Here is a 25,848-nt window from a genome sequence, read left to right on the forward strand (position 1 = left end):
CCCACGCCTCCATCCACCCTACATCCTGTTCCCCCAACCCCACGCCTCCATCCACCCTACATCCTGTTCCCCCAACCCCACGCCTCCATCCAACCACTCTTCCTGTTCCCCCAACCCCACGTCTCCATCCAACCTCTCTTCCTGTTTCCCCAACCCCACGCCACCATCCACCCTACATCCTGTTCTCCCAACCCCACGCCTCCATCCACCCTACATCCTGTTCTCCCAACCCCACGCCTCCATCCACCCTACATCCTGTTCGCCCAACCCCACGCCTCCATCCACCCTACATCCTGTTCCCCCAACCCCACGCCTCCATCCACCCTACATCCTGTTCTCCCAACCCCACGCCTCCATCCAACCTCTCTTCCTGTTCCCCCAACCCCACGTCTCCATCCAACCTCTCTTCCTGTTTCCCCAACCCACCATCCACCCTACATCCTGTTCTCCCAACCCCACGCCTCCATCCACCCTACATCCTGTTCTCCCAACCCCACGCCTCCATCCACCCTACATCCTGTTCTCCCAACCCCACGCCTCCATCCACCCTACATCCTGTTCCCCCAACCCCACGCCTCCATCCACCCTACATCCTGTTCTCCCAACCCCACGCCTCCATCCAACCTCTCTTCCTGTTCCCCCAACCCCACATCTCCATCCAACCTCTCTTCCTGTTCTCCCAACCCCACGCCTCCATCCAACCTCTCTTCCTGTTCCCCCAACCCCACGTCTCCATCCAACCTCTCTTCCTGTTTCCCCAACCCACCATCCACCCTACATCCTGTTCTCCCAACCCCACGCCTCCATCCACCCTACATCCTGTTCTCCCAACCCCACGCCTCCATCCACCCTACATCCTGTTCTCCCAACCCCACGCCTCCATCCACCCTACATCCTGTTCCCCCAACCCCACGCCTCCATCCACCCTACATCCTGTTCTCCCAACCCCACGCCTCCATCCAACCTCTCTTCCTGTTCCCCCAACCCCACATCTCCATCCAACCTCTCTTCCTGTTCTCCCAACCCCACGCCTCCATCCAACCTCTCTTCCTGTTCCCCCAACCCCACGTCTCCATCCAACCTCTCTTCCTGTTCCCCCAACCCCACGCCTCCATCCAACCTCTCTTCCTGTTCCCCCAACCCCACGTCTACATCCAACCTCTCTTCCTGTTCCCCCAACCCCACGCCTCCATCCAACCTCTCTTCCTGTTCCCCCAACCCCACGTCTACATCCAACCTCTCTTCCTGTTCCCCCAACCCCACGCCTCCATCCAACCTCTCTTCCTGTTCCCCCAACCCCACGTCTCCATCCAACCTCTCTTCCTGCCCCCCCCATCCACACCCATCCAACATGTCTCCATCCAACCACACACATCCTGCCCCCCACCTTGAAACCATGTTTTCCACCCCTCCCCACAGCAACTAGGGTTTCTTGTCAGTCACTCCTCCTCATTCTCTGTGAATGGTTTGTCCTCGGACAAATCAACTGTAAATTTCGGTGTTCCTCAAGGTTCCGTTTTAGGACCACTATTGTTTTCACTATATATTTTACCTCTTGGGAATGTCATTAGAAAACATAATGTTAACTTTCACTGCTACGTGGATGACACACAGCTGTACATTTCAATGAAACATGGTGAAGCCCCAACATTTCCCTCGTTAGAAGCATGTGTTTCAGACATAAGGAAGTGGATGGCTGCAAACTTTATTCTTTTAAACTCGGACACAACAGAGATGCTTGTTCTAGGTCCCAAGAAACAAAGATCTTCTGTTGAATCTGACAATTAATCTTGATGGTTGTACAGTCGTCTCAAATAAAACTGTGAAGGACCTCGGCGTTACTTGCAGCTGACTTGCTGCACCCTCGACAACTACTGTGATTATTATTATTATTTGGCCCTGCTGGTCATTTATGAACATTTGAACATCTTGGCCATGTTCTGTTATAATCTCCACCCGGCACAGCCAGAAGAGGACTGGCCACCCCTCATAGCCTGGTTCCTCTCTAGGTTTCTTCCTAAGTTCTGGCCTTTCTAGGGAGTTTTTCCTAGCCACCGTGCTTCTACACCTGCATTGCTTGCTGTTTGGGGTTTTAGGCTGGGTTTCTGTACAGCACTTTGAGATATCAGCTGATGTACGAAGGGCTATATAAATACATTTGATTTGATCTACTCCCAAATATTTAAAAGTAGAGATAGAGTCCTTCATCGGGGTCTTGAGAGGCAGTAGGGCCGATTATCTTGGATAAAGCTGAATTGATCTGTGATTTTCAATGTGTTTGGGAGTGATTGAGATACATGGTCTAGATATAGTAAAATATAATCTGCGTATAATGAGATGAAGTGATCAGCAGATTTGAGGGAAATTGGTGTTATTTCTTTCGATTGAGGAATTGCCAGGTGTTCCAATGTATAACAAAAATGGCAAAGGAGAAATTGCATCACCTTGTCTGCTGCTTCTAGTGATTTCAAACAGAGCAGATATTACCTGTTATAACTATGGCTGAGAGATTGGCATATAGTACTTTAATCGTATTAATACAATTGGAGCCAATTCCCATATGTTCCAAGACAGACCAGAGATATGACCATCTAGTCTATTAAAACCTGTTTCAGCCTCGAGACATAATACAGCCAAGGAGCTGTTGGTTCTGATGAAGCATCTAAGACATGTAATAGTCGACCGAGGTTATCTGAAGAGAAACGGTTTTTAACAAACCCGCTTTGGTCCGTGTGGACCTATTTGGGTAAGTCTGGAGATGAACAGTTTAATATCGATATTTATCAAACATAGGAGGCGAGTGAGGACACGGGCATTCTTACCGTTTTTAATAAAAGCTAAATTAGTGATGTATTCACATCTTTCCCAAATAAAGAAGCAGGAGAACATTTCATTCATTCATTTGGGTTCTGATTGTAATTCCACAGTTTCAGATTCAATAGTTGCTATATCAGTTAATTGATCATTACTGCGTAGCTTGTAGGCCAGTAAACGACTGGGACGATTACCATGGAAGTAATGGTTGAGTCTAACTCCATGGATGGAACATTCTGCTCTCTGTCTAATCAATAAATTAAGTTCTGGATTGACTTTGGGAAGACTAATAGCTACCTGGTCTGAAAAGAGTGTTTGTTGACAACACTCTGACACAGTTAACAACATTTCCAACTCGGACATCTTCTTTAACTGTGATTTATTCAACCCAGACGCAGTTAGAGCTTCTGTGTCTGTTTAACACAATTGTCAGACACGATGTGTCCCACCCACCTCTGCTGTTCTTCCTCCAGCCTGATGAGGGCGCTCTCTAAGGAGTCACTGTGCTCATCCCTGATCCTCCTCTGCACAACAACACAACAGAAGAAGACAAACCCTAATTAACTGATTTTACAGATTAGATTATTGACTTGATACTGTAGTGGCCACTCTAACATTGGGGGGAAAATTATTTAAAAAATGGAAGGCAGTCGGGAGGAGGCGATATCAGGTGGAACCATGCTAGCCAATAAGAGAGCAGATATGCGTGTTTACAACAGGCACAACGGTTTCCACTAGTTACCACAGCCACAAATTCAAAATGGCTACATCATAAAAAGTCATGAAAACAAACATTTGCTTGTAGTTCTTAATTTAAGGTTAGGCGTAAGGTTAGCAGTGTGGTTAGGGTTAGGTATAAAATCAAATTTTAAGAAAATAAATAGTATAAATAGCATGGGTTTATGACTTTGTGTCTGTGGTACCTTGTGGCAACCAGGCACAACGCTGATATAAAGTGTTTTTTTCTCAAAGTTGTCAAGATGTCACAATTCCTACTTATTCCTACGTACACTCGTAACGACCAAATCATTACAAAACTTCTATTCGATCAAATAAGCCACCTCTCATCTCATCGCTTGGTGGGCGAAAAAAACAGACCGATTTTTTGTATCCGTGTCGCCTCTTCCTCTCTGCTGATATGCAGATTCAATAAACTACAGCATTGAAAAACACACTTCATCAAGAGCTTGAAAAAGAGATTCAATATCTTAATGGAGTTTGACCTGGTTAAATACAGTATTCATCCAATGATAGATTTCCCTCTAACCTCACGTTTCAGGAGCTCTCTTTCTCCAGTCTTCACCTGGTATTCCAAACCCTGGCAGCGATCCCGGTATTCAACCACCTGCCAACAGACCATATGATCACAGTGTAGGAGCAACAATTATTTTCACGGCCATGTTTATTATATTATATTATATATTATTTATTATATACTATTATATAATTCTGCTCAGTCGCTGATCATTGACTTGATGACTTTATGCTCTTAAAACATATTTGATTTTATTTAACGAGGCAAGTCAGTTAAGAACAAATTCTTAATTTCAATGACGGCCTAGGAACAGTGGGTTAACTGCCTGTTCAGGGGCAGAAGGACAGATTTGCTCGGGGGTTTGAACTTACAACCTTCCGGTTACTAGTACAACGCTCTAACCACTAGGCTACCCTGCCACCCCATTGCCATATACAAGTCCATTATAGCCCCACAGCGCCAACCCTTTAAACCTTGACCTTGTTCTGCAGTTTGTGGATGAGTAGAGCCTGCCGGGCCTCCCTCTCTCTGCCATCTCGCATCTTCCTTCTCAAGTCCCTGTCCGGGCGCAGAGGCACACACAGGGACGGGTCCAGGGACTGGGACAGCTAACCAGGGGATAGAGACAGAGAGTTAGTTACACTGCCGTTCAAAACATTTGGGGTCACTTAGAAATGTCCTTCTTTTTAAAGAAAAGCACATTTCTTGTCAATTAAAATAACATCAAATTGATCAGAAAGACAGTGTAGACATTGTTAATGTTATAAATGACTATTGTAGCTGGAAACGGCTGATTTTTTAAATGGAATATCTACATAGGCGTATAGAGGCCCATTATCAGCAACCATCACTCCTGTGTTCCAACACAGATGGACAACGATCCCAAGCATACTTCCAAAGTTGTGGAAAAATAGCTTAAGGACAACAATGTCAAGGTATTGGAGTGACCATCACAAAGCCCTGACCTCATTCCTGTAGAAAATTTGTGGGCATAACTGAAAACGTGTGTGTGAGCAAGGAGGCCTACAAACCTGACTCAGTTACACCAGCTCTGTCAGGAGGAATGGGACAAAATTCACCCAACTTATTGTGGGTGTTATGGTGAGTGAATGAGGACCCAAAAGCGAACTAACTTAAACAGAGCTTCTTTAATAACCAAACATAGGTAGGCTCAGATAGACCGGCAGATTCCGACAGGACAGGACAAGGTTACAGCAAACATGACGATAGTCTGGCTCAGGCATGAAACACAACAAACAAGAATCCGACAAGGACAGGAACAGAAACAGAGAGAGATATAGGGACCTAATCAGAGGGAAAAAGGGAACAGGTGGGAAACGGGGTGAATGGGTAGTTAGAGGAGACAAGGAACAGCTGGGGGAAAGCGGGGGAGAAAAGGTAACCTAACAACGACCAGCAGAGGGAGACAGGGTGAAGGGAAAGGACAGAGACAAGACACAACATGACAGTACATGACAGTACCCCCCCACTCACCGAGCGCCTCCTGGCGCACTCGAGGAGGAAACCTGGCGGCAACGGAGGAAATCCTCGATCAGCGCACGGTCCAGCACGTCCCGAGAGGGAACCCAACTCCTCTCCTCAGGACCGTACCCCTCCCAATCTACGAGGTACTGGTGACCACGGCCCCGAGGACGCATGTCCAAAATTCTACGGACCCTGTAGATGGGTGCGCCCTCGACAAGGATGGGGGGGGGGGGGGGGGGAAGACGAGCGGGGGCGCGAAGGACGGGCTTGATGCAGGAGACATGGAAGACCGGGTGGACGCGACGAAGGTATCGCGGAAGAAGAAGTCGAACTGCGACAGGATTAATGACCCGAGAAATACGGAACGGACCAATGAACCGCGGGGTCAACTTGCGAGAAGCCGTCTTAAGGGGAAGGTTCTGAGTGGAGAGCCAAACTCTCTGACCGCGACAATATCTAGGACTCTTAGTTCTACGCTTATTAGCAGCCCTCACAGTCTGCGTCCTATAACGGCAAAGTGCGGACCTGACCCTCTTCCAGGTGCGCTCGCAACGTTGGACAAAAGCCTGAGCGGAGGGGACGCTGGACTCGGCGAACTGAGATGAGAACAGCGGAGGCTGGTACCCGAGGCTACTCTGAAAAGGAGATAGCCCGGTCGCAGACGAAGGAAGCGAGTTGTGGGCGTATTCTGCCCAGGGGAGCTGTTCTGACCAAGACGCAGGGTTACGAAAAGAAAGACTGCGTAAGATGCGACCAATAGTCTGATTGGCCCGTTCTGCTTGACCGTTAGACTGGGGGTGAAAGCCGGAAGAGAGACTGACGGAAGCCCCAATCAAACGGCAAAACTCCCTCCAAAATTGAGACGTGAATTGCGGACCTCTGTCCGAAACGACGTCTGACGGAAGGCCATGAATTCTGAAAACATTCTCGATGATGATTTGTGCCGTCTCTTTAGCAGAAGGAAGCTTAGCAAGGGGAATGAAATGAGCCGCCTTAGAGAACCTATCGACAACCGTAAGAATAACAGTCTTCCCCGCTGACGAAGGCAGTCCGGTGACAAAATCTAAGGCGATGTGAGACCACGGTCGAGAGGGAATAGGAAGCGGCCTGAGACGGCCGGCAGGAGGAGAGTTACCGGACTTAGTCTGCGCGCAGACCGAACAAGCAGCCACGAAACGACGCGTGTCATGCTCCCGGGTGGGCCACCAAAAACGCTGGCGAATGGAAGCAAGCGTACCCCGAACGCCAGGGTGGCCGGCTAACTTGGCAGAGTGAGCCCACTGAAGAACGGCCAGACGAGTAGGAACGGGAACGAAAAGAAGGTTCCTAGGACAAGCGCGCGGCGACGGAGTGTGAGTGAGCGCTTGTTTTACCTGCCTCTCAATTCCCCAGACAGTCAACCCGACAACACGCCCCTCAGGGAGAATCCCCTCGGGGTCAGTGGAGGCTACTGAAGAACTGAAGAGACGAGACAAAGCATCAGGCTTGGTGTTCTTAGAGCCCGGACGATAAGAAATCACGAACTCGAAACGAGCGAAAAACAGCGCCCAACGCGCCTGACGCGCATTAAGTCGTTTGGCAGAACGGATGTACTCAAGGTTCCTATGGTCAGTCCAAACGACAAAAGGAACGGTCGCCCCCTCCAACCACTGTCGCCATTCGCCTAGGGCTAACCGGATGGCGAGCAGTTCGCGGTTACCCACATCATAGTTACGTTCCGACGGCGACAGGCGATGAGAAAAATACGCGCATGGGTGGACCTTGTCGTCAGAGAGGGAGCGCTGAGAAAGGATGGCTCCCACGCCCACCTCTGACGCGTCAACCTCGACAACGAACTGTCTAGAGACGTCAGGTGTAACAAGGATAGGAGCGGATGTAAAACGATTCTTGAGGAGATCAAAAGCTCCCTGGGCGGAAACGGACCACTTAAAGCACGTCTTGACAGAAGTAAGGGCTGTGAGAGGAGCTGCCACCTGACCGAAATTACGGATGAAACGACGATAGAAGTTCGCGAAGCCGAGAAAGCGCTGCAGCTCGACGCGTGACTTAGGGACGGGCCAATCAATGACAGCTTGGACCTTAGCGGGATCCATCTTAATGCCTTCAGCGGAAATAACAGAACCGAGAAATGTGACGGAGGAGGCATGAAAAGTGCACTTCTCAGCCTTCACAAAAAGACAATTCTCTAAAAGGCGCTGGAGGACACGTCGAACGTGCTGAACATGAATCTGGAGTGACGGTGAAAAAATCAGGATATCGTCAAGGTAAACGAAAACAAAGATGTTCAGCATGTCTCTCAGGACATCATTGACTAATGCCTGAAAGACAGCTGGAGCGTTAGCGAGGCCGAAAGGAAGAACCCGGTATTCAAAGTGCCCTAACGGAGTGTTAAACGCCGTCTTCCACTCGTCCCCCTCCCTGATGCGCACGAGATGGTAAGCGTTACGAAGGTCCAACTTAGTGAAAAACCTGGCTCCCTGCAGGATCTCGAAGGCTGAAGACATAAGAGGAAGCGGATAACGATTCTTCACTGTTATGTCATTCAGCCCTCGATAATCTATGCAGGGGCGCAGAGACCCGTCCTTCTTCTTGACAAAAAAAAACCCCGCTCCGGCGGGAGAGGAGGAGGGGACTATGGTACCGGCGTCAAGAGCTACAGACAAATAATCTTCGAGAGCCTTACGTTCGGGAGCCGACAGAGAGTATAGTCTACCCCGGGGGGGGGGGGTTCCCGGAAGGAGATCAATACTGCAATCATACGACCGGTGTGGAGGAAGAGAGGTGGCCCTGGACCGACTGAACACCGTGCGCAGATCGTGATATTCCTCCGGCACCCCTGTCAAATCACCAGGCTCCTCCTGTGAAGAAGAGACAGAGGAAACAGGAGGGATAGCAGACATTAAACATTTCACATGACAAGAGACGTTCCAGGAGAGGATAGAATTACTAGACCAATTAATGGAAGGATTATGACAAACTAGCCAGGGATGGCCCAAAACAACAGGTGTAAAAGGTGAACGAAAAATTAAAAAAGAAATGGTTTCACTATGATTACCAGAAACAGTGAGGGTTAAAGGTAGCGTCTCACGCTGAATCCTGGGGAGAGGACTACCATCCAGGGCGAACAAGGCCGTGGGCTCCTTTAACTGTCTGAGAGGAATGTCATGTTCCCGAGCCCAGGTCTCGTCCATAAAACAGCCCTCCGCCCCAGAGTCTATTAAGGCACTGCAGGAAGCTGACGAACCGGTCCAGCGTAGATGGACCGACAAGGTAGTGCAGGATCTTGAAGGAGAGACAGGAGTAGTAGCGCTCACCAGTAGCCCTCCGCTTACTGACGAGCTCTGGCCTTTTACTGGACATGAAGTGACAAAATGACCAGCGGAACCGCAATAGAGACAGAGGCGGTTGGTGATTCTCCGTTCCCTCTCCTTAGTCGAGATGCGGATACCTCCCAGCTGCATGGGCTCAGCACCCGAGCCGGCAGAGGAAGATGGTAGTGATGCGGAGAGGGAGGCGACGGAGAGCGCGAGCTCCTTTCCACGAGCTCGGTGACGAAGATCAACCCGTCGCTCAATGCGAATAGCGAGTTCAATCAAGGAATCCACGCTGGAAGGAACCTCCCGGGAGAGAATCTCATCCTTTACCTCTGCGCGGAAACCCTCCAGAAGACGAGCGAGCAAGGCCGGCTCGTTCCAGCCACTGGAGACAGCAAGAGTGCGAAACTCAATAGAGTAGTCTGTTATGGATCGATTGCCTTGACATAGGGAAGACAGGGCCCTGGAAGCCTCCTCCCCAAAAACAGATCGATCAAAAACCCGTATCATCTCCTCCTTAAAGTCCTGATACTGGTTAGTACACTCAGCCCTTGCCTCCCAGATTGCCATGCCCCACTCACGAGCCCGTCCAATAAGGAGAGATATGACGTAGGCGACACGAGCAGTGCTCCTGGAGTAAGTGTTCGGCTGGAGAGAAAACACAATATCACACTGGGTGAGGAACGAGCGGCATTCAGTGGGCTCCCCAGAGTAACACGGCGGGTTATTGATTCTGGGCTCCGGAGATTCGAAAGCCCTGGAAGTGGCCGGTGGATCGAGGCGGAGATGGTGAACCTGTTCTGTGAGGTTGGAGACTTGGGTGGCCAGGGTCTCAACGGCATGTCGAGCAGCAGACACTTCCTGCTCGTGTCTGCCTAGCATCGCTCCCTGGATCCCGACGGCTGAGTGGAGAGGATCCGAAGTCGCTGGGTCCATTCTTGGTCGGATTCTTCTGTTATGGTGAGTGAATGAGGACCCAAAAGCGAACTAACTTAAACAGAGCTTCTTTAATAACCAAACATAGGTAGGCTCAGATAGACCGGCAGATTCCGACAGGACAGGACAAGGTTACAGCAAACATGACGATAGTCTGGCTCAGGCATGAAACACAACAAACAAGAATCCGACAAGGACAGGAACAGAAACAGAGAGAGATATAGGGACCTAATCAGAGGGAAAAAGGGAACAGGTGGGAAACGGGGTGAATGGGTAGTTAGAGGAGACAAGGAACAGCTGGGGGAAAGCGGGGGAGAAAAGGTAACCTAACAACGACCAGCAGAGGGAGACAGGGTGAAGGGAAAGGACAGAGACAAGACACAACATGACAGTACATGACAGTGGGAAGCTTGTGGAAGGCTACCTGAAACGTTTGACCCAAGTTAAACAATTGAAAGGCAATGCTACCAAATACTAATTGAGTGTATGTAAACTTGTGACCCATTGGGAATGTGATGAAAGAAATAAAAGCTGAAATAAATCATTCTCTCTACTATTATTCTGACATTTCACATTCTTAAAATAAACCAGTGATCCTAACTGACCTAAGAAAGGGAATATTTACTAGGATTAAATGTCAGGAATTGTGAAAAACTGATTGCAAATGTATTTGGCTGAGGTGTATGTAAACTTCCGACTTCAACTGTATGTATTTATATATATATATATATATATATATATATATATTTGTTTTACTGCTCGACTAAAGCAATCTGGGTCGACCAAAAGCATAACGACCAAACAACCAACCAGTCCACTAAATGGGGTCCGTCCTAAAAGAAAGCCTCGACAGAAGACCAGAACTCAACACATTCTCCACTCAACAGTGTTGACGTCCGGCCCCGCAAGACGAGTTCAAATGTGAGGGCCTGGGCTGGTGGGGACTCACCCTGTCTGTGAGGGCCTGGGGAGGTGGGGACTCACCCTGTCTGTGAGGGCCTGGGCTGGTGGGGACGCACCCTGTCTGTGAGGGCCTGGGCTGGTGGGGACTCACCCTGTCTGTGAGGGCCTGGGCTGGTGGGGACTCACCCTGTCTGTGAGGGCCTGGGGAGGTGGGGACTCACCCTGTCTGTGAGGGCCTGGGGAGGTGGGGACTCACCCTGTCTGTGAGGGCCTGGGCTGGTGGGGACTCACCCTGTCTGTGAGGGCCTGGGGAGGTGGGGACTCACCCTGTCTGTGAGGGCCTGGGGAGGTGGGGACTCACCCTGTCTGTGAGGGCCTGGGGAGGTGGGGACTCACCCTGTCTGTGAGGGCCTGGGCTGGTGGGGACTCACCCTGTCTGTGAGGGCCTGGGGAGGTGGGGACTCACCCTGTCTGTGAGGGCCTGGGGAGGTGGGGACTCACCCTGTCTGTGAGGGCCTGGGGAGGTGGGGACTCACCCTGTCTGTGAGGGCCTGGGGAGGTGGGGACTCACCCTGTCTGTGAGGGCCTGGGCTGGTGGGGACTCACCCTGTCTGTGAGGGCCTGGGGAGGTGGGGACTCACCCTGTCTGTGAGGGCCTGGGCACGTGACTCCAGCTCCTCTCTCTCAGCATGACTCTCAGCCAGCTCATTCTGCAGGCGAGACACCTCCGCCCTCAGCTCCGCCCTCTCCTCCTTCCAGCCATCCAACAGCGCCGTCTCCATCCTGGTCCTTGACAGTCAACCCGCCCCAGAGACTCAGGAAGCTGGGGAGGAATTACAAGTCAAACCCCTCTCACATCACTGAGGATGTATCATGGTCCAAACACACCAACACAGTCATGAAGAAGGCAGGCGGTACCGATGCACCAAGTCTGGAACCAACAGGACCCTGAACAGCTTCTACCCCCAAGCCATGAGACTGATAAATAGTTAGTTGAATAGTAACCAAACAGCTTCTACCCCCAGGACATGAGACTGATAAGTAGTTAGTTGAATAGTAACCAAACAGCTTCTACCCCCAAGCCATGAGACTGATAAATAGTTAGTTGAATAGTAACCAAACAGCTTCTACCCCCAAGCCATGAGACTGATAAATAGTTAGTTGAATAGTAACCAAACAGCTTCTACCCCCAAGAGACTGATAAGTAGTTAGTTGAATAGTAACCAAACAGCTTCTACCCCCAGGACATGAGACTGATAAATAGTTAGTTGAATAGTAACCAAACAGCTTCTACCCCCAAGAGACTGATAAGTAGTTAGTTGAATAGTAACCAAACAGCTTCTACCCCCAAGAGACTGATAAGTAGTTAGTAACATCTACCTGGACTATCTGCATTAACCCTTTCTGCCCCAACTCTGTTGACTCATCACATTCACTGCTGCTGCTGTCTATTATCTATCCTGTTGCCTAGTCACTTTATTCCTAGTTATATGTACATACCTACCTCAATTACCTCGTACCCCTGCACATTGACTCGGTACTGGTACCCTGTGTTTATAGCCATGTTATCGTTACTCATTGACTCGGTACTGGTACCCTGTGTATATAGCCATGTTATCATTACTCATTGACTCGGTACTGGTACCCTGAGTATATAGCCATGTTATCGTTACTCATTGACTCGGTACTGGTACCCTGTGTATATAGCCATGTTATCGTTACTCATTGACTCGGTACTGGTACCCTGTGTATATAGCCATGTTATCGTTACTCATTGACTCGGTACTGGTACCCTGTGTATATAGCCATGTTATCGTTACTCATTGACTCGGTACTGGTACCCTGTGTATATAGCCATGTTATCGTTACTCATTGACTCGGTACTGGTACCCTGTGTATATAGCCATGTTATCGTTACTCATTGACTCGGTACTGGTACCCTGTGTTTATAGCCATGTTATCGTTACTCATTGACTCAGTACTGGTACTCTGTGTATATAGCCATGTTATCGTTACTCATTGACTCGGTACTGGTACCCTGTGTATATAGCCATGTTATCGTTACTCATTGACTCGGTACTGGTACCCTGTGTATATAGCCATGTTATCGTTACTCATTGACTCGGTACTGGTACCCTGTGTATATAGCCATGTTATCGTTACTCATTGACTCGGTACTGGTACCCTGTGTATATAGCCATGTTATCGTTACTCATTGACTAGGTACTGGTACCCTGTGTATATAGCCATATTATCGTTACTCATTGACTCGGTACTGGTACCCTGTGTATATAGCCATGTTATCGTTACTCATTGACTAGGTACTGGTACCCTGTGTATATAGCCATATTATCGTTACTCATTGACTCGGTACTGGTACCCTGTGTTTATAGCCATGTTATCGTTACTCATTGACTCGGTACTGGTACCCTGTGTATATAGCCATGTTATCATTACTCATTGACTCGGTACTGGTACCCTGTGTTTATAGCCATGTTATCGTTACTCATTGACTCGGTACTGGTACCCTGTGTTTATAGCCATGTTATCGTTACTCATTGACTCGGTACTGGTACCCTGTGTATATAGCCATGTTATCGTTACTCATTGACTCGGTACTGGTACCCTGTGTATATAGCCATGTTATCGTTACTCATTGACTCGGTACTGGTACCCTGTGTATATAGCCATGTTATCGTTACTCATTGACTCGGTACTGGTACCCTGTGTATATAGCCATGTTATCGTTACTCATTGACTCGGTACTGGTACCCTGTGTATATAGCCATGTTATCGTTACTCATTGTTGAAGTTAGCATTCCACTGTTAGTCTACACCTGTTGTTTACCAAGGACCCATCAGTCAGCATTCCACTGTTAGTCTACACCTGTTGTTTACCAAGGACCCATCAGTCAGCATTCCACTGTTAGTCTACACCTGTTGTTTACCAAGGACCCATCAGTCAGCATTCCACTGTTAGTCTACACTTGTTGTTTACCAAGGACCCATCAGTCAGCATTCCACTGTTAGTCTACACCTGTTGTTTACCAAGCATTTCACTGTTAGTCCACACCTGTTGTTTACCAAGGACCCATCAGTCAGCATTCCACTGTTAGTCTACACCTGTTGTTTACCAAGCATTTCACTGTTAGTCCACACCTGTTGTTTACCAAGCATGTGACAAATAACATGTGATTTCATTTAGGGCTGGGCGGTATACCGTATTTTATGATATACCGGTATTGATGCACGGACCGGTTTTTATTTCACCATCTATAACGGTATTTGAGTGTTTGGTTAAATGGGATACCCCGTGTGTAATGTCCATTTTAGTTTTTGTTTACTCCGCTACTTGAGTCATCTCTCCCTCCCCATGCCTCTTTCCACACCCCCGCCCGTCACTCAAGGAGTCATATCTCACACCCTCCCCATGCCTCTTTCCACACCCCTGCCCATCACTCAAGGAGTCATCTCTCTCTCTCTCTCTCTCCCTCCCCATGCCTCTTTCCACACCCCCGCCCGTCACTCAAGGAGTTCTCTCTCTCTCTCTCTCTCGCTCTCTCCCTCTCTCTCTCGCTCTCTCCCTCTCTCTCTCTCTCTCCCTCTCTCTCGCTCTCTCTCGCTCTCTCTCGCTCTCTCTCCCTCTCTCTCCCTCTCTCTCCCTCTCTCTCTGTCTCTCTCTGTCTCTCTCTGTCTCTCTCCCTCTCTCTCGCTCTCTCTCGCTCTCTCTCGCTCTCTCTCGCTCTCTCTCTGTCTCTCTATAGGATATATATATATATATATATATACACCCCCGCCCGTCACTCAAGGAGCACACTTCAGTCTGCATGGTCAACACAACACAGAGAGAGACTTGTATTCAGTCTGCATGGTCAATGCAGCACATGCAACAACGATGCTGTTTTCACTTTGCTTCTTAATATAAATCCACCTGTGTTCTATAGTGACACTATTAGTTTGTGTTTCCTACATCAGCAAACAGCTAGTTTGTCTTTTCTTAGCAAGTTGGACCTAAATCATGTTAGCCACTAATGCTAATCGCTAGCCAGCTAATACATTTAAAAAAAAAAAAAATTATTTTAATTAGGCAAGTCAGTTAAGAACAAATTCTTATTTTCAATGACGGCCTAAGAAACAGTGGGTTAACTGCCTGTTCAGGGGCAGAACGACAGATTTGTACCTTGTCAGCTTGGGGATTCAATCTGCAACCTTCGGTTACTGGCCCAACACTAACCACTAGGCTACCCTGAGTAAGAGAAAACATAATTAGCTATACAGTGCCTTTGGAAAGTATACAGACCCCTTGTCTTTTTACACATTTTGTTACGTTATAGACTTATCCTAAAATGGATTTTTGAAATAAATCCACCACTATCTACACACAATACCCCATAATGACAAAGCCGAAAACAGGTTTATAGACATTTTTGCAAATGTATTAAAAATAAAAAACAGAAATACCTTATTTACATAAGTATTCAGATCCTTTGCTATGAGACTCAAAATTGAGCTCAGGTGCATCCTGTTTCCATTGATCATCCTTGAGATGTTTCTACAACTTGATTGGAGTCCACTTGAGGTAAGTTCTATTGATTGGACATGATTTGGAAAGGCACACACCTGTCTATATAAGGTCCCACAGTTGACAGCGCATGTCAGAGCAAAAACCAAGCCATGAGGTTGAAGGCATTGTCCGTAGAGCTCAGAGACAGGATTGTGTCAGTGGCCTCCATCATTCTTAAATGGAAGAAGTTTGGAACCACCAACAGTCTTCCTAAAGCTGGCCACCAGTCCAAACTGAGCAATCGGGGGAGAAGGGCCTTGGACAGGGAGGTGACCAAGAACACAAGAGTTCCTCTGTGGAGATGGGAGAACCTTCTAGAAGGACAACCATCTCTGCAGCACTCCACCAATCAGGCCTTTATAGTAGAGTGGCCAGACAGAAGCCACTCCTCAGTAAAAGGCACATGACAGCCTGCTTGAAGTTTGCCAAAAGGCACCTAAAGGACTCTCAGACCATGAGAAACAAAATTCTCTGGTCTGATGAAACCAAGATTGAACTCTTTGGCTTGAATGCCAAGTGTCACATCTGGAGGACACCTGGCACCATCCCTATTGTGAAGCATGGTGGTGGCAGCATCATGCGGTGGGGATGTTTTTCAGCGGCAGAGACTGGGAGACTAGTCAGGATCAAGGCAAAGATGAACAGAGCAAAGTACTGAGAGATCGTTAATGAAAACCTGATCCAGAGCGCTCAGGACCTCAGATTGGGGGCGAAGGTTCAACTTCCAACAGGACAACAACCCTAAGAACACAGCCAAGAAAACACAGGAGTGGCTTCGGGACAAGTCTCTGAATGCCCTTGAGTGGCCCAGCCAGAGCCCAGACTTGAACCTGATCGAACATCTCTAGAGATACATGAAAATAGCTGTGCAGCGACGCTCCCCATCCAACCTGACAGAGCTTGAGAGGATCTGCAGAGAAGAATGGGAGAAACCAAGCTTGTAGCATCAAACTCAAGAAGACTGGAGGCTGTAATCACTGCCAAAGGTGCTTCAACAAAGTACTGAGTAAAGGGTCTGAATACTTATGTTAATGTGATTTTTTTTTTGTAATAAATTAGCAAAAATCTCTAATAACCTGTTGTGGGGTAGTGTGTGTAGATTGTGGGAAAAAACGATTTAATCAATTTTAGAATAAGGCCGTAACCTATTAAAATGTGGGAAAAGTCGAGGGGTCTGAATACCTTCCAAAGGGACTGATAATACCAGTGATGTTGTAAACCTAAATCAAAGAAAAACACGCTAAGCAAGAATATGTTAACTTCATGAAGTAGCTAAGTGAAAACATTCAATGTAGCAAAAAAAATTATAGGGTCCCCTAGGAAACACTTGTAAACACTGTGGTTCCTACCCTGTGACAATAACTCCTCCCTGGCATTTTCATTTGTTGTCATGTCAACTTGTATTCGAAGTGCCCACTTGTAACTATAGAATTAAAATAATCATTATTTTCCACGATTCCAACAGTTCACCCAAGTGTTTTGCACTAAATCACAAGTCAAATTGCAATTCCAAAATGTGTTTAAAAATAAGGCCTAGATTGTTTGTCCATATCGTCCAGCCCTACGTGGCAGTATGGAAATGATCTCACATGAGTGCAGGAAATGCAGAAATTGATTTAAATGCTGAAAATAATTTTGGGTTGAAGTTTAATTGAACAGTATATAACACTCAGAATGTACAGTCAGTATGTGTTGCCACCCTAGGGTCACGCACTACTCATAAAGAACATTTTTTAAACTTTTATTATTCTAAAACATAAAATACTGTATAACCGTCTAATAAAAAAACAGACAATATGATATGTTGTCCATATCGTCCAGACCTAATTTGATTTGAAGTGCGTCAGGTCAGATCATGTTGACAGTGAGTAAAACTCCAATACATTGTGAGCCTCCTTTATTCAGCAGTTCATAATGTTATAGATAAGTTCATGTTAGAGATATCAGTTCAGCAGAAAATGAATTCGTAAGCAGAACCACAACGATAAAAGGCGAAACAATGAAGCAGGCAGAGCCCCATAGACCCAGAGTTGGTTAGTAGCGAAGATACAGTAGATGGCTAGCTTTAAAAACTCAACCATGACCCACGTTTTTATGACCTTTATTTAACTATGCAAGTCAGTTATTTAAGAACAAACTATTATTTACAATGACGGCCTGCCCCATCCAAACCCGGCGGCGCTACGGGACTCCCAATCACGGCCGGATGTGATGCAGCCAGGATTCGAACCAGGGACTGCAGTGACGCCTCTTGCACTGAGATGCAGTGAGACCGCTTCGCCAAGATCAGTAGCTTGTAGCATAGCAAGGTAGTTCTGACATTGGAGAGATGAGCTCTCATAATCAGCTTGCAAAGCAACGTTAACGTTAGTTGGCTATCTAGCTAGAGCTAGTTTACAGTCAGATGAATCATACTCTAAACTAGTTAGCTAACAATCAAGATAGCAAGTAGACAGCTCTCCTACCTTTAAAAGCAGATCCTTCGAAACATACTGTGAATGTAAACAAACTCTTTCTGTAACAAATGAAACATATGCATGAAATTTATTCAACTCCTTTTGATGATCCTAAACACTTCCTCACAACAGGATTCAAAACAGTAAACTTTACCTCTTAACATAAAAACAGAGGAACCATGCAGACGCTGCTATGTAAAAAGAGAATCCCTTCATGCGCAGACAGCGCCACCGTGTGGCCGGAGGAGTAGTCTCCTCTAGTTTAGTGGATGGTGAGCGTGTCCAGCAGGTGCCACAGTTCTACCACAGAGTTGACTGTTTTTGGTTCTACCACAGAGTTGACTGTTTTTGGTTCTACCACAGAGTTGACTGTTTTTGGTTCTACCACAGAGTTGACTGTTTTTGGTTCTACCACAGAGTTGTAGAATGTTCCCAGGTGAAATTTTCCTTATTGAAAAAGATTGCAGTCAGAGTGCAGTATACCTGCAGATATAGAGTGCAGCATAACTGCAGATATAGAGTGCAGTATACCTGCAGATATAGAGTGCAGTATACCTGCAGATATAGAGTGCAGTATACCTGCAGATATAGAGTGCAGTATACCTGCAGATATAGAGTGCAGTATACCTGCAGATATAGAGTGCAGTATAACTGCAGATATAGAGTGCAGCATAACTGCAGATATAGAGTGCAGCATAACTGCAGATATAGAGTGCAGCATAACTGCAGATATAGAGTGCAGCATAACTGCAGATATAGAGTGCAGTATACCTGCAGATATAGAGTGCAGTATAACTGCAGATATAGAGTGCAGCATAACTGCAGATATAGAGTGCAGCATAACTGCAGATATAGAGTGCAGCATAACTGCAGATATAGAGTGCAGCATAACTGCAGATATAGAGTGCAGCATAACTGCAGATATAGAGTGCAGTATAACTGCAGATATAGAGTGCAGCATAACTGCAGATATAGAGTGCAGCATAACTGCAGATATAGAGTGCAGCATAACTGCAGATATAGAGTGCAGCATAACTGCAGATATAGAGTGCAGCATAACTGCAGATATAGAGTGCAGCATAACTGCAGATATAGAGTGCAGCATAACTGCAGATATAGAGTGCAGCATAACTGCAGATATAGAGTGCAGCATAACTGCAGATATAGAGTGCAGCATAACTGCAGATATAGAGTGCAGCATAACTGCAGATATAGAGTGCAGCATAACTGCAGATATAGAGTGCAGCATAACTGCAGATATAGAGTGCAGTATAACTGCAGATATAGAGTGCAGCATAACTGCAGATATAGAGTGCAGTATAACTGCAGATATAGAGTGCAGTATAACTGCAGATATAGAGTGCAGCATAACTGCAGATATAGAGTGCAGCATAACTGCAGATATAGAGTGCAGCATAACTGCAGATATAGAGTGCAGTATAACTGCAGATATAGAGTGCAGCATAACTGCAGATATAGAGTGCAGCATAACTGCAGATATAGAGTGCAGCATAACTGCAGATATAGAGTGCAGTATACCTGCAGATATAGAGTGCAGCATAACTGCAGATATAGAGTGCAGCATAACTGCAGATATAGAGTGCAGTATAACTGCAGATATAGAGTGCAGCATAACTGCAGATATAGAGTGCAGTATAACTGCAGATATAGAGTGCAGTATACCTGCAGATATAGAGTGCAGCATAACTGCAGATATAGAGTGCAGCATAACTGCAGATATAGAGTGCAGTATAACTGCAGATATAGAGTGCAGCATAACTGCAGATATAGAGTGCAGCATAACTGCAGATATAGAGTGCAGCATAACTGCAGATATAGAGTGCAGCATAACTGCAGATATAGAGTGCAGTATAACTGCAGATATAGAGTGCAGCATAACTGCAGATATAGAGTGCAGTATAACTGCAGATATAGAGTGCAGTATAACTGCAGATATAGAGTGCAGTATACCTGCAGATATAGAGTGCAGTATACCTGCAGATATAGAGTGCAGTATACCTGCAGATATAGAGTGCAGTATACCTGCAGATATAGAGTGCAGTATACCTGCAGATATAGAGTGCAGTATACCTGCAGATATAGAGTGCAGTATACCTGCAGATATAGAGTGCAGTATACCTGCAGATATAGAGTGCAGTATGCCTGCAGATATAGAGTGCAGTATAACTGCAGTATGCGGAAAATACTGCATCCAAAATAAAAAATGTTTTTACTGCAGTAATGTTGCAGTAAAACTGCAGTTATAATGCAATTACTACGTCCAAAATACCAGTCAACTGCAGTTATAATGCAATTACTACGTCCAAAATACCAGTCAACTGCAGTTATAATGCAATTACTACGTCCAAAATACCAGTCAACTGCAGTTATAATGCAATTACTACGTCCAAAATACCAGTCAACTGCAGTTATAATGCAATTACTACGTCCAAAATACCAGTCAACTGCAGTTACTGCACATTTACACATTTAGTGTTCCATTCCCCACCAAATATGGCAAGTGGAGCTAGCTGCTTCCTGAACTGGTCTCTGAGTAGTGGGCGTGTTGGAAGGAGTGGGTGTGTCGGAAAGAGTGGGTGTGTCTAATGCAGTGGGCGTGTTGGAAGGAATGGGCGTGTTGGAAGGAGTGGGCGTGTTGGAAGGAGTGGGTGTGTCTAAGGCAGTGGGTGTGTTGGAAAGAGTGGGTGTGTTGGAAGGAGTGGGCGTGTTGGAGGGAGTGGGCATGTTGGAAGGAGTGGGCGTGTCTAAATAACTGGGTGTGGCTAAATCGGTGGGTGTGTCTAAAGCAGTGGGCGTGTTGGAAGGAGTGGGCGTGTCTAAAGCAGTGGGCGTGTCTAAAGCAGTGGGCGTGTATAAAGCAGTGGGTGAGCCTAAAGCAGTGGGCGTATATAAAGCAGTGGGTGTGTCTAAAGCAGAGGGCGTGTCTAAAGCAGCAGTGGGTGTATCTAAAACAGTGGGTGTGTCTAAATCAGTGGGCGTGTCTAAAGCAGTGGGTGTGTCTAAAGCTCACCGCTATAGGTTAGACACTCTCGTATTGAATGGTGTTGTGTATGACATTAAAGGTGTCCCCATTGGTCAATTCCAGACCGTTCTTTACCTGATGTTACGGATATTTCTGACATGATGCGTTGCTTTTGGAGCTAATATATGAACGATCAATAGATAGACAGAATAACAGTATATATAGGTAATAACACAGAAATCAGACATAAGTCTGAAAGTGCTTAAGTCCATCAGGATCATCAGAAAGATTAGTGGTTTGGTTTATCAATTACACATCCTTCAAAAGAAATGTGCAAGACTAGTCACCTCTGACTACAATTGGCTCCATCTGCCCCTCTATTTAAGAAACTCAATATCAAGTTAAACAACATGAATATCCTCCAATGACCCACCTTCATTTACAAATTCACATGCATTACATTTACTATATGTGGACATCCCTTCAAATGAGTGGGTTCTAGTTCAGCCACACCTGTTGCTGACAGGTGTATGAAATCAAACACACAACTATGCAATCTCCATAGACAAACAGTGTCTAACCTCAGGAACTATTGAAGTGAGAACAGGTAAATGAAACTGCTAGGTGACTTGGCTGTGTCTAACCTCTACACTAAGTTCACTGGAAAGATTTGTTCCAACTGCACATAGCTTCTCTCCGTAGAGAATGAGTTTCTACCTACTCGGGGGTCGTATTGAAGTGAATGAGTTTCTACCTACTCAGGGGGTCGTATTGAAGTGAATGAGTTTCTACCTACTCAGGGGGTCGTATTGAAGTGAATGAGTTTCTACCTACTCAGGGGGTCGTATTGAAGTGAATGAGTTTCTACCTACTCAGGGGGTCGTATTGAAGTGAATGAGTTTCTACCTACTCAGGGGGTCGTATTGAAGTGAATGAGTTTCTACCTACTCAGGGGGTCGTATTGAAGTGAATGAGTTTCTACCTACTCAGGGGGTCGTATTGCATTTGACGATGTAACAAGTAAAATCAAGAGAATTCCTGCAGGTATTGAAACAGTAGCGTTTCACTGTCCACGGTCATTGAAAAGCTGATTATTTTTGTGAAATGACTAATAGCCAAGCTTCCTTTAATTTATGGCTATGACTTACTGTCATTTCTAGACAGGCTTTAATGGTAGGCTGTTATGGTAAATAAGAATGGGTTCTTAACGGACTTGCCTAGTTAAATACAGCCTCCAGAAAATGCTGAAGAATAAACAAACAGCTGACAGCACCCCTTGCTGGAAGTACTGTAGCTTCACAAACACGGCTTGACTCGCTCTGTGTGAAGTGAATGACCAAACAGTTAATTACCATCCATGTACTTTTTCCTATTTGATAAGATGTGCGGTTTGAAATTTCCTAAAGTGGCCTAGGAAGACAGCAAGTCTTTCAGCCCCCCTCATACAGCAGCCAAAAGGAAAAAAACAAGGTAGCTGAGTACCAAACTATATTTATTGTATACAGTAGTAAAAGACAATGTACAAATCATTAGAGCAACATAAGGACTAGTGGACCCATGCTGCCTATTCAAGTCCACCACAACAGTCTGAAGGCAGGTGGGAAGATTCATCAAGTCTGATTAGAAACAAAAAGGTCAAAGGTTGTTGAAGTCATGGTGGATTCCCTTTTATTTTGTCACAAAATATTGATTGAGGGATGGGCTAAAACCAGGAGCTCAACTACTTCCCTTAAATCTGTGTGGAAGGGGTGAGGGGGTAGAAACCAAACAGACATGTGAAAGGTAAGTTGCATTCTTTCAAGCGATGTTGAAAATAGACCTGAAACTCTTTTCCATCATAGACGTTTCTGTTCACTTTAGTAAAGCCTTTGTTCCAGAGACACAAAGCAATTCAATCTAATGGCACCAGCAGTAGAGCACCCCATTCACCAATATTCCTTCAACACATTGTACAGGTTTAAAATTACAATTGATCACTTGGACTGTATATTTTGCAAAATGTACTTAAAAACAGCAGACAAAAATAAAAAATATAATTTTGCATATTATGAGACCTGTTCAACACTAAGTCCCTCAACCTATGGTAGATTTAATATGTGTCCCAAATGGCACCCTACTTTGTTTAGTGTAGAGCACTATAAGAGGAATAGAGAGCCAGTTGGGACAAAGCCTGAATGAGTTGAACCCCCCACATCCCCATTGTCCCGTGTGTGAAACAAACACATTCTCCTCCAAAACAAGCAGTTTATAGTCCATCCTCAATATGAATATAAACAAGACATTTGTGGATTGGTGGCATTGAAATCCAGCTCGAAAAGAATAAGACCATGGCTACGAGCAGATCAATCACACAAAAAAAAGCAGGACCATTATTTAATAAAAAAAAAAAAAGTTGCTGCTCATCAACTGTGTTTCTGTCCTCAGAGGGTCCATACACCTTTAAGAGAAGCCTCTGAGAGGAAGGAGCCTCCTCCAGTCTGTTGTTGAAATACATCAATAGTATCCTCATCTTCCATCTCAAGCTGCCAACACAAATACATAGAATGGTCAGTGTACTTGTAACTCCATCTGTACATGTTATAACTTCTTCTGTATCTTTTGCATTATAGAGGACTACACCGAAAGTGAGTGTCACCTACCTGTGCAGGTGTGTCGGTCTCGTTGATTGGCTGTCCGTCAAACCTAAACCGTATCTGTCTAATTGACAAACCCTGAAATAAAAGATGAGGGGAGAGAAAACACTCAGGCTCATCTAGCAAGTTACTGTGGTCAGGAGTTGCCCTGTAAGGTTGTACAATCAGCCTCAAAGCTTAACATTGTCTTATACGAGCAGAAAAGTACAGATGAATGTAAACTTTAAGGACAGCCTCACCTGTCTTTCGCAGTACGCCTTCATCAGCTTGCTGAGCGGAGTGTGCCTTTTAATTTTGAACTGGACTACTGACCCATCTTGACCTGCAACCTTAAGGTTGATGTGGTCGTTTTCAGTCTTCACTCCTTCCTGAAAAAACAGTGGGGAACAGGTGCATTTCAGAGACAATAGCTACATTGTTTATATCAAATCAAAATCACATTTTATTGGTGATATAACACATGGTTAGCAGATGTTAATGCGAGTGTAGGGAAATGCTTGTGCTTCTAGTTCCGACAGTGCAGTAATATCTAACAATTTCACAACTACCTAATACACACAAATCTGAAGGGGTGAATGAGAATATGTACATATAAGTATGGATAAGCGATGGACCGAGCGGCATAGGCAAGATGCAGTAGATGGTATAAAACACTGTATATACAGGTGATATGAGTAATGTAAGATATGTAAACATTATTAGAGTGACATTTAAAATGAACCGTGATTGGGTCTCAATGTGGGCAGCAGCCTCTCAATGTTAGTGATGGCTGTTTAACAGTCTGATGGCCTTGAGATAGAAGCCGGGCCCAATTTCTGGGCCCAGCTTAAAAGCTACAGTCTAACAGTTAATGTTATGCATTAGATGGAGCAAACTTTTTGGCTAAAATTAAAGCATCCCGACGGGCATTGTAACATGAAGATGTTAGCTAACTAGTCACGGCAACTCCATCTAATAAAACTAAGTTAGCTACCACACTGCTAACGGTTGTATTTTAATGTACCTTCATTTTAGCAGAGTCCCATTGGGACAAAGTGTCTCTTTTGTAAGGGAGCCCTGCATCGCACAATTACACAACATTGTCACAAAAAACGGCAGTGTAGGACGAGCATAACAGCACTGGTAGGTTGACGAGTTCAGTCTGGCGGTGAGTTAATATCTCGGTGTCAAACATTTGTGTTTAGCCTTTGTAGCTAGCAATAGCTTAGCTAGTTAGCTCTAACAACAAGAGCCATGCTAACTAGATGGCTAACTGGCCAGTTATCAGTGGGGCGGCAGCTCCAGCTAACTAGCCAGTTATCAGTGGGGCGGCAGCTCCAGCTAACTAGAAGGCTAACTGGCCAACCATCAGTAGGGTGGCAGCTCCATCTAACGTTAGTATGCTAGCTCTAACAGCAAGAGCCATGCTAACCTAGATGGATAACTGGCGGCAGCTCCAGCTAACTAGATGGCTAACTGGTCAGCCATCAGTGGGGCGGCAAGCTCCAGCTAACGTTAGCATGCTAGCTAGTTAGCTCATAAAGAGTGATAACGCCGTTGGTCTCTACTCCAACGGGCGCAGAAGTCACAATGGCGCTGTTTCACTGAAAACCATCACTTTACAAAAACAGGAATAGATAAATAGTACACTACATCTATCAGATAACTGTCTAGTTAGCCCAAATTTTCTACACGCAAAACGTTACAAAATGTCCACAAATCAAACAACCTTTGTTTTCTCTTTTTACCCGCTCAAATCGGAATCTGGCAACCTACCGTTATCACTAACATATTAGTACGCTCGACAAGGAAATACGGAACATATTCAATCACACAGAACATTTCTTACCTTTGGCTTTTCTTCAGACATTGTGTAGCTAGTTAATGCTCTGATATGTACTAATTTACAGATTGCTAAATGTTTGCGCTTATTTTTCAACTCTCTCCGTCTTCTGTTTGTCGACCAGGAGCGCGCATAGGTGTTTTAAACTCTAATTGGCTCACTGGGTCACGTGTCTATATTTTTTATCGTGACCGTGCTCACACGAGCGCGCAAATCGTTTTAAATGCGCGCTCCCGTGAATTAAAAGCTCAATTCGACAGCTTATTCTATCACCTGGATAAATCAATGTATGAAGTGTGTAAAGATACGTTCGTTAATCAATGAAGCCTCTCGAAGATGTTTGAGCCATGGCAATCATAGACTAATGTACACTGAACAAAAATATAAACGCAACATCAAATCACATGTTTATAAAGGCCTTTTTACATCAGCTGATGTCACAAAGTGCTTATACACAAACCCAGACTAAAACCACAAAGCATGGCTAGTAGTTAACCAGAACAACACTTATTAAAGAGACTGGATCGCATTCAAGTAGGCAAGAAACAGTAGACATTTTTTGAAACGGAGTGTTGAAATGTAGTGCTGTGCTGTACATTCTACCTGAATGTGTACAATTTTAATATTTGCTGGCAGTCATTTAAAAAACGTTTTCTGACATTTGTGCCATCTTAACACAACCC

At 45.7% G+C, this 25,848-nt stretch overlaps 2 protein-coding genes across 2 annotated transcripts in view; both read right to left on the reverse strand.

The window, feature by feature from the left end:
- si:dkey-230p4.1 (trichohyalin) overlaps window positions 1–18,239 on the reverse strand; it is a 68,631-nt gene extending 50,392 nt beyond the window's left edge. Inside the window, exons 1-5 of the mRNA XM_036965273.1 lie at window positions 17,737–18,239; window positions 11,349–11,530; window positions 4,549–4,677; window positions 4,082–4,159; window positions 3,268–3,338 (exon numbers count right to left, since the gene is read on the reverse strand). Of these exons, the coding sequence (XP_036821168.1) occupies window positions 3,268–3,338; window positions 4,082–4,159; window positions 4,549–4,677; window positions 11,349–11,489 (419 nt within the window). The 5' untranslated portion in view covers window positions 11,490–11,530; window positions 17,737–18,239. The remainder of the gene's footprint in view (window positions 1–3,267; window positions 3,339–4,081; window positions 4,160–4,548; window positions 4,678–11,348; window positions 11,531–17,736) is intronic.
- A 3,945-nt stretch (window positions 18,240–22,184) lies between these two features.
- On the reverse strand, window positions 22,185–25,322 carry LOC110520676 (small ubiquitin-related modifier 3). Its single transcript, XM_021598092.2, has 4 exons — window positions 25,172–25,322; window positions 23,583–23,711; window positions 23,350–23,421; window positions 22,185–23,232 (listed from the first exon to the last, which is right to left on the reverse strand). Exons 1-4 carry the CDS (start codon window positions 25,190–25,192, stop codon window positions 23,131–23,133), a joined length of 324 nt encoding a protein of 107 aa, XP_021453767.2. The 5' UTR covers window positions 25,193–25,322; the 3' UTR covers window positions 22,185–23,130.
- Between the last annotated feature and the right edge of the window lie 526 nt (window positions 25,323–25,848).

The sequence above is a fragment of the Oncorhynchus mykiss genome, chromosome 3 (genome assembly GCF_013265735.2).
Source record: "Oncorhynchus mykiss isolate Arlee chromosome 3, USDA_OmykA_1.1, whole genome shotgun sequence".
Classification (NCBI taxonomy): domain Eukaryota; kingdom Metazoa; phylum Chordata; class Actinopteri; order Salmoniformes; family Salmonidae; genus Oncorhynchus; species Oncorhynchus mykiss.